The following is an 8,423-nucleotide window of genomic DNA, read 5'->3' on the forward strand; positions in this document are numbered from 1 at the left end:
GCAGTTCTACTCTGTCTGATAGGGTTGCTATGAGTCAGAATTGACTTCATGGCAAAAAGTTTTGCTTTTATTATTTGGCTGAAAGGTGGCCTCCGGGACTGTTGGTAGTTTCAAGTTAGAAGGTTGTCTTAGGGCAATAATCTTGGTCGCTAAGAGCAAATAATCAAGGAAGATGGCCATGCTTAAGCAGTAGGGTTCAGTTCAGACAGATCAAGACCATTTCCCTTCTCCCTTGGTGGGACCACTAGAGTCTCTTAGGGGCCTGGTCCCCCTGTGAAGTACCCAAATCCAATAGGAGGACTCAGCCTTCCCTAAATATACGCATTCCAAAATTCGTTGGCTAAATTAGCTGATCTTGCCCTCAGGAGATCCAGGGTTATGGTGCTAAGTCAGGCCTTTAGAGGTGAAATGAACCCAAGATGAAATAAGTCACATTCTTCAGCAGGGAAATCTGCAGTAGCTCCCTTGAGCATTCCCTGGTGCTATGACTTGCCCTGTACAGACTTTCTGCAACTACCCAAAGCCTTCCTGACACTGGGTTATAGGATCCCAGAGTCTGCCCAGTCTTGTTCTGCTACGACTTACATGCCCTGATTGCTTAGTTTGTTAATGACGCCACCCGTCTGCCCTCAAATTGCAATTGATCAACTCTGCGTGTGCCCCTGTGGACCCTGGTAAGTCTCCCCATCCCTACTTAGACTTCTGGTTACCCAAGATAGAAACCCTTCATTTTCCAAAGGGAAATTGCAGGTATGAAGAAACCAAATGATTTGTTTAGGGAAATGGGGAAAAAGTTAGAAATTTAGCTGAGCCAGAATTAGAACCTTCAGATCACAATTGCATCTAAAATACAGTAATTAGTAAGACTTCATTCTTAAATAAAATGTTGCTTTAATAAAATACTGCACATGTATATTTTTCTTTTTAAAGATGTTTTGACCAGGATGGTTGGTGTGAATAAGAACGTGCTCTTAGTTGGCTTGGAAGATAGAAAGGAGTCATATATGCCCTCCAGGAATCAAAAGTAACATTGGAGTGACCTTCTGGAGAGAAGAATCCTGAACCCTCTCCTTGCTCTTTTGCCAAGATTTCAGAGCGTCAATGAAATGTACAAAAGCACCACCACGGAGTCTTCCATTAGGCATCTGAGGATCCAGCAAGGCAGGTATGGAACCAGTGGAAAATTCTGGAGAAAGCAGAGTTGGGTGAAGGGGGGATGATCTAGTGTGAGAGAGAAGAAACTGACTATGCCTGAATGTTCTGACCTAGAACAATATCTAGGTCACTGCAGCCATTCAGAAATCCAAGTAAGTACAATGACCGTAGATATAATAGAAAAATACAAGTAAGAAAGAAAATTGCCCCATTAACTACCTATTAATTATACTTCTAGTTGGTCCCCCATTATTGAGAGTGCCTTCTGTAAAGATTCAAACGTAACTAAAGCCATTTAGATATTGTTTGGCATATAATTTGCATGATATGCAAGATACTAAAAAACCCTCCTTTATCCATCCTTCTTTCCCTATCAAATCCACTACTCTTTTCTCCTTTCCTTGATCAGGTTGAGCACAGGTAGAAAATTCTCAGCTGGAATCCCCAGTCTGGGGTTGTGAGTTGGCCTTACCTGGAAGTCTTGCTTTTGTATACCTGACAGAAGAACGAGTCTTCAGGAAAAAAAATCCAGAACTGACCCAACTTTTAACAGTCAAGGCTCTCTCAAATAGCCTCTTTAGCTTTTCAAAAAAACATTACCCAATAGAATTAGAATTGCAAAAAGGGGAGGATCACCTGAGCTGACTCTAGCACCTCTGGCCTCAAAATGGGCTGGCAGAAGACCCTAGGTCCCCTCAATCTCTGGCACAAGTCATTGACTTTAAATACTGAAGACCCCATGTACCTTACAAAGACTTCTTGTCCGGCTGGCCCAGGACCCACATGAGGCAGTAGGGGATAAGACTCGCAGATGCCAGGGGCACTGCTGCACTCTTACAGAAGGACAGGACATAGAAGAGCAGCTCAATTTGGGATGGGGGTTTCAAAGAGTCAAAGAGGTGCAGGAAGATCAGGGAGGCCAGGATGCAGCTGAGGCGGAAGGGAAGCCACATTCTGAGCTTGCCCTTGCAGCTCTCCCTGTACATGCTGGAGTTGAGAGCCAGCCCCAGGCCAAAGAGGGTCCCCAGGTTCCTGAAGAGGCTGGCAAAGGGTGTGCTGTCAATTAGGACCCATTCTGGCCGTTCACACCATCTCTTGGCTTTCTCCAGGGTCCACAGGAGGTCTACATCTAGCCCCTTTAGCAGCAAGTAAAACCCAATGGCAAAGCTGAACAGGAAGAAGGTAATGAAAGAGTATTTCTTGAGGCTGGCATTGTAGATGCTCCGGATGTGGTGGAAAGTTTCTGCAACAGCAATGCCTGCGTGGAAAAAAGAATGACATGTCATTCTGGACCTTCAGCTAGAGGTAGGTCTGGAGTAATGGATGGCATGTCATTTGTCCTGCCATTGTGGAATGAAGTCACAACTGCCATGTCAGAGGTTACCTGGTTTCTTCCCATACATGACTTCAGTCTGTCCTCAGCCAGAAACTCTTTTGGATAGAAGGGTCATGTCTCATATATCTCCCCACAACCTGCAAGTTTCCTGTGAGGGTGGAAAGTCCTCCTGTCTCTATTTGACTACCCTCAGGGACCAAGAGCTTATACCTACTGGGCAGCTCATTTCGTCTTTAAATGAATTTTATTGTTTAAAAGTTCTTTCTTATGCTGAGCTGAAATCTGTCCCCCTCAAATGCCATCTATTGGCCTCAGTTCTTTCTGCAGGAGTTAATAAATTGTCAATCTAGTACCTCCCTAAAACATTTGAAGATAGTTATCCTCTTCTCTAACCTAAACATTTGGCCTTTGATGTGACGTGGCTTCCAAGTTCTTCTCTAACGCAGACCAAACCCGTTCCTGTCGAGTTAATTCCGACTCATAGCAGCCCTATAGGACGGAGTAGTACTGCCTCCATAAGGTTTCCAAGGCTGTAATCTACGGAAGCAGATTGCTATATCTTTCTCCCTCAGTTAGCAGCTGAGTGCTTAACCACTGCACCACAAGGGCTCCTTCTCAAACATAGAACCCAAGACTAAATGCTGTGTTACTTTTGTGGTCACCATAATACGATTTTCTCCCTTGTTTTCAACATTCTTTGAATGTTATGGAGTCCTGGGAAAAGCAATTCCACAATTTCCCTAAAGTTATATATTCCAGTGCCTCCCACAAAGTCAAGAAGTTACTTCTTATACTTAACCTAAATCTTTTTCTACCCCTTATTAACTGGATCTAAGAAAACACAGATGTTAAAAACTTTGAACCTACAAAAGAGATCAACTGTAGGATATCTATGGTACTAGGTTTGCAAATGAATGTATTTCCTGGGACGTTTGTGTTACATTGTTAAATTTGGTAGATTACCTTAAAACTAAATTAGGGTCTGCTTCCAGTGGAAAATCGTAAGAAATAAAAAATGTAGAAAGCTTGGAGGTTTCAGGTGAATTCAATTGGGTAAATTAATTAGATGTATTACACCTTTTCTGGAACACACCTAATTATGCAAATCTGAGTATTTCTATAAAAATGAATCATTTCAAATTGTCCACCCTTGACTTTCACCCACTGAAACGCTAATAGCCTTGATTACAAACAGAACATGGCTGGAATGCTGGGATTTCGTGAGTAGGGAGAAACTAGGTAGTGGGGAGAGGGAGTTGGGAGAGGGAGTTGGAGCAGCTGATACCTGATAAGACTCCAGCAACAACCTGATGGGGAAAATGAGCAGCAAGGTAGATTCGAGACAGACAGACGTTCAGCTGCACAACCCAGAATCCCAACCACAAAATGACGTTCAAGCACCTGCAAAGGAAAAGACAACTATCACAGAACCTAGATGAAAAATCTTCAGCAAAGAAAACAGCCCCCGCAGCAATGTCGGAGACTGGCAATCTTTAGGTCCTTCAGTAAAATTTTTTGTACAGCTCAAATCTCCAAGATCCTAAATTCAAAGGAAGCCTGTGGCAAGTAGTGGTGAAGCCTTGTGTATGTGAATTTTACTTATTGTTTACAGATACTATCTACATCTATTTTATTTTTACCTAGCTATTTTAACTATTTGTTAATTAAGGATTTGCATCGTGGTTGCATACTTAGAGTTCCTTGTAGTCAGAATGTATGTTTCTTTGTTTATTTTAAGCCTGGATGGGCAAATCTGTGTTTGCTATAGAAACAGGTTTTTTATTTAATCCTGCCATTACCTCACTACCTGATCTTGAGAAGTTCCTTTAATTCATTAGGCCCTGTTTCCTTATCTGTTAAATAACAGTACACTGATGGGCCCCTTCTAGCTCTAACATTTTGTGACTATGATATTCACCCTCAGCAAAAGTGCCAGGAATCTTATCAGTGCCGCCCCAAGGCATGGGAACAGGCTGGGGGACTGTGAGGGAGAGCATGGCTGTGTCAGCTATGGGGAAAGCCACCTCTTGCCCTCCACCAGCCACACCCTACTGGTGAATCCTTACCGTAACCTGTAGGTCGGTTTTTTCTTTCCCTGAAAGATGGAGAGGGTGGATGTGACCATCACGTAGTATACACCTGCTGTACCCATGGCATGGCCAGAGGGACTCCCTAAAGGACAGGAAAGAGATGGATGGATGAAAGGTGAAAAGTTCTCCATCTGGGAGACTGCTGGGGGTGTCATCTATCCATTTGTCCTCCATTCATCCTTCTATTCATCCTTCCATCCATCCACCTATTCAGCCTTCCATCTGTCCACCCATCTTGCCATCCATTATTTATCCATTTACCACCCATTGAGGGTCAAGGAAGGAATCCCTGAGGAAGGGATCTAGCATAAGACATGAGCTTGAGTGAAAAGCAAAACCAAACCAAACCCATTACTGCCAAGTCTATTCTGACTCATAGAGACCCCATGAGGGTGATGGAAATGAGTTGGTATTCCTAGTACCTGTCAAAAAGTTAAATCTTTCATTTGACCTAACAATACCTATCTGACTATAACTAATAAAATGCAGACAGAGTGTGGGATTGGACAGTCACCTCAGTGGAGACATATCCATGAACCAGCCCACTGGTCTGGAAAGCTAGGGGCTCAGGCCTCTACCACTTTCCTTTCTCTGGGCAAAAGGCCATGGTGGAAGTTACTCTCACAAACTCTTTGCCTGGGGGGTGCCTTTGTCTCCCTGGCACTAGCTCTGGAAACATCAAGTGGATTTCTGAAGCAACAGCAATATGGCTGTTCAGCAAGACCTTGCTGAAGTGAATTAAAACGGAGTTGTACCAAATAGAAGCCTTGACGAAAGCTTGAAGGGGTGATTGTCCGCATGTCCCCTCAAAGTCAGCTTCATTCACAATGAATGTTAGTGGGACCCATGATGAGCAAATGAGGCATAGTGGTTCAATGGTAGAATTCTTGTCCTCCATATGGGAGACCTGGATTTGATTCCTGGCCAATGTACCTCATGGGCAGCCACCACTTCTCTGTCAGTGGAGGCTTGCATGTTGCTATGACGCTGAACAGATTTCAGAGAAGCTTCAAGACTAAGATGGACTAGGAAGAAAGGCCTGGTGATATATTTCTGAAAATCAGCCAGTGAAAACCCTATGGATCACAATGGTCAGATCTGCAACCAATCATGGGGATGACACAGGACCAGGTAGCGTTTCTTTCCGTTGTGCATGGGGTTGCCATGAGTCAGGGACCGATTCGATGGCAGATAACAACAACAGCATTGATGAACAAGGTACACTCAGCTTCTGTGTCTACAGGGGGTGGGACTCTCACCTGGCCCAGTCTCACAGGTGACAGGGAATTGCTTTATCAGGGGCACAGAGGTATTGCTGTAGTAATCGGTGTCCAGGACCCACCAGTATGGGCGCTGTCCAAAAAGGATCCTGTGGAAAAGTAGAGCCAGGGCCTGGAGTTATTGAACGACCCCTTTCCCAAAAACCAGCACCTTTAAGAAGAGAGAGTAGCTTGAGGGGAAGACCCACATGATCCTAAACAGAGCACTGGGTGGCTGGGGAGGGGCATAGGAGGGAGGCTTTTCACAGTACCTCCTTTATATAAACTTTGAATTTTGAAACATTTAAATGTATTATCTATTCAAACATAAATAAATAAATAAATAAATAAACAAAAAATCCTAAAAGTCATATAAATGGTAACTACGTGACTTTTTTTTTTTTAAAACCCTAAGGAGAAACTTGTCCTGGAAGGATGCTCTAAAGATGTGAAACTGCAGTTTGCAACCTGGGCTTGCATATATTACGGGTTCCCTCTTCCATTTCTTCAGGTCTTATGAATCCTGAGTTTCCCAGGACGCCAGAGCATGCACCCCAGCCCTGAGGAGAAGCCCCCCAGGAGACATGGCCCCCATCTCCATCAGAATCGCTCTCCTTAAAGACGTACATGGCTTTAGAGGCTTTCTCTGTGGTCTCTGAAACGGAATATCTCAGACAATCCTAATGTACTGGGTTTGTTTTTCACTGTGGAGATGGAACCAAAGGTCAGTCAGGATGCCTGCTCTACCCTTCGGGGGTGGAACAATGAGTTCTCACCGAATTCAGGGACAGCTACTAACTCTGACCTCTGCAACTCAGACAATCCAGACATCGTATTCGTGGTTGCTTAATGGAGTTCAGATATTGGGAATAAGCTTTTCTCTTTTTACTTTTTATGATCATGCTGTTGGATAAGGGAAATTATAGACAAAATTTACTAGTTTTGTCACCAGGGGTTTCAGGAGTCCTATCATTATGATTTTGGCTTTCGAGCCCAATAACTTTTATTGTTTTTGGCCAAATAATATTAAAGGTAGAGGAGATCTTAAGAGTTACCTGACCATGGACATAGTTTTAGGGATGGAAAAAGGTCTTAGGAGGCAGCTGGTCCAACCTCTTTATTTTCTAGATGAGGAAATAGAGACCAAACCAGTGATGTGCTAGAGTTGGCTGGCACTGGCTAGCAGGAGCCAGTTGTTACATATCCAGGACTTTTGCAAGCTGGAACCATCAGTAGCTTGGAAATGGCCAGAGTGGGAACATTTACACCATGGAAACTCGCAAACACTGAAATCAGGACTTCATCCCCACCTCACCCCACTGCACCCCCAGTTGGTTTACCAGCACTGGCTGTAACAGAGTTCTCAAGAGTATTGCCTCTGAAGCCAGTCTGCCTGGCTCAAATCCTGGCTTATCCATGAACTAATCATGTTGGTCTAGTCATTTAATTTCGTGCCTTGGTCTCCTCACCTGTAAAAAGTAGTAACTACCCTATGGAAATGCAGTTAGCACATGCCAGGTACATACTAAGTATTCAATAAATGTTAACTATGACTATTAGTAAAGTTTCAGATATAACCTAAGTGTAAAGGTTATAAAACAGAAACTCAGAAAGGTAATATGACTTGCCAAGGACATAGGTGGCTGTGGCAGAACAAGGGCTGGAGCCCAATTCCCTGGATTACATTTCTTTACCCCACACATCAATCTTTTGAATTATCTTTTTCATTCTTCACACATCATCTTTCTTCTTTCATACATCTATCTTTATGTTGCTTATTGTGCTTCAAGGTAATAAAACTGTCTTTCTTTGATTAAAGCCTATAATTTAGATTTTTCACTAAGTCCAATGGGCCTTTCTGCCCCTTCAATCTATATGAAACACGCTTTCCTGCTTTTGCAACTCACTGACAGGGTTTCTCTGTCTTCCCTCTTAATGTAAATGACCCAAGGTCAAGGGGGAAAACAGCCTGTGGTCTTCCATGGGAAGAGCAACTTCTAGGGTGAAGACCTTTCTCTTCCCTTGCTCGTCTCCTCTCTGTCTGGTTCTTACTCACCACTTAAACACAAGGTTGAGCCAGTCTCCAATCACAGCTACCCAGAGGAGTTTGATGCCCACAGCTTCCCGAAGGTGGAACCAGATGGGAAAGAGGACAAAGAAGGCATTCCTGAGGTCTGCGATCATGGTCACCAAGATGAACCAGTCCTGGGAGTTCTGGTAATTCACCTGGAGATAGTGCGTTGATTGGATTCCAAAGTCATGGAGAACATTCATGCTGTCTCCCATCTTCATTCCCTTGGCACCTCAGGAAGCTGTCAGCTGATCCCTTGCAGTACTTTCAGGCTTGATGGTGATTGCTCTGCTATCAGCCTGCGCCTTGCCCCTGTTTTATACACCCTGTATCCAGTCTGCAGGTCAACCCAGCCCTGATCTTTGGACTCAAAAACCACTTTTGTCTAAAATCTATTGATCAAAGGTGCATCATCAGTAGGTTGATGCAAACGTGTTCGGGGTAATTTACGTAAAATAGAAAAACAGGCACACAAAAACAGCCTGATCTGCCATGTACTCAGCAGGGCCAAT

The 8,423-nt window shown here is 43.7% G+C and overlaps 1 protein-coding gene across 2 annotated transcripts; it reads right to left on the minus strand.

The window, feature by feature from the left end:
• Window positions 1–818: 818 nt before the first annotated feature.
• G6PC1 (glucose-6-phosphatase catalytic subunit 1) lies at window positions 819–8,132 on the minus strand. 2 transcript variants are annotated; one of them, XM_003414265.4, is made up of 5 exons: window positions 7,897–8,126; window positions 5,841–5,950; window positions 4,558–4,663; window positions 3,777–3,892; window positions 819–2,413 (listed from the first exon to the last, which is right to left on the minus strand). In XM_003414265.4, the coding sequence occupies exons 1-5, from the start codon at window positions 8,124–8,126 to the stop codon at window positions 1,902–1,904; spliced, it is 1,074 nt and encodes a 357-aa protein (XP_003414313.3). In that variant the 3' UTR covers window positions 819–1,901. The 2 variants fall into 2 exon arrangements, with proteins under 2 accessions (XP_003414313.3, XP_023409188.1); XM_023553420.2 differs by having other exon boundaries at window positions 2,149–2,413; window positions 4,558–4,586; window positions 7,897–8,132.
• Between the last annotated feature and the right edge of the window lie 291 nt (window positions 8,133–8,423).

The sequence above is a fragment of the Loxodonta africana genome, chromosome 18, assembly GCF_030014295.1.
Source record: "Loxodonta africana isolate mLoxAfr1 chromosome 18, mLoxAfr1.hap2, whole genome shotgun sequence".
Lineage (NCBI taxonomy): Eukaryota > Metazoa > Chordata > Mammalia > Proboscidea > Elephantidae > Loxodonta > Loxodonta africana.

Coding starts and splice junctions, on each gene's coding strand:
- G6PC1 (XM_003414265.4), bottom strand. CDS start 8,126: ATGGGAGACAGCATGAATGTTCTCCATGACTTTGGAATCCAATCAACG. Junction 5,951..7,896: donor CTCAACCTTGTGTTTAAGTG/GTGAGTAAGAAC, acceptor ACTTTTCCACAG/GATCCTTTTTGGACAGCGCC. Junction 4,664..5,840: donor CACCTGTGAGACTGGGCCAG/GTGAGAGTCCCA, acceptor CCTGTCCTTTAG/GGAGTCCCTCTGGCCATGCC.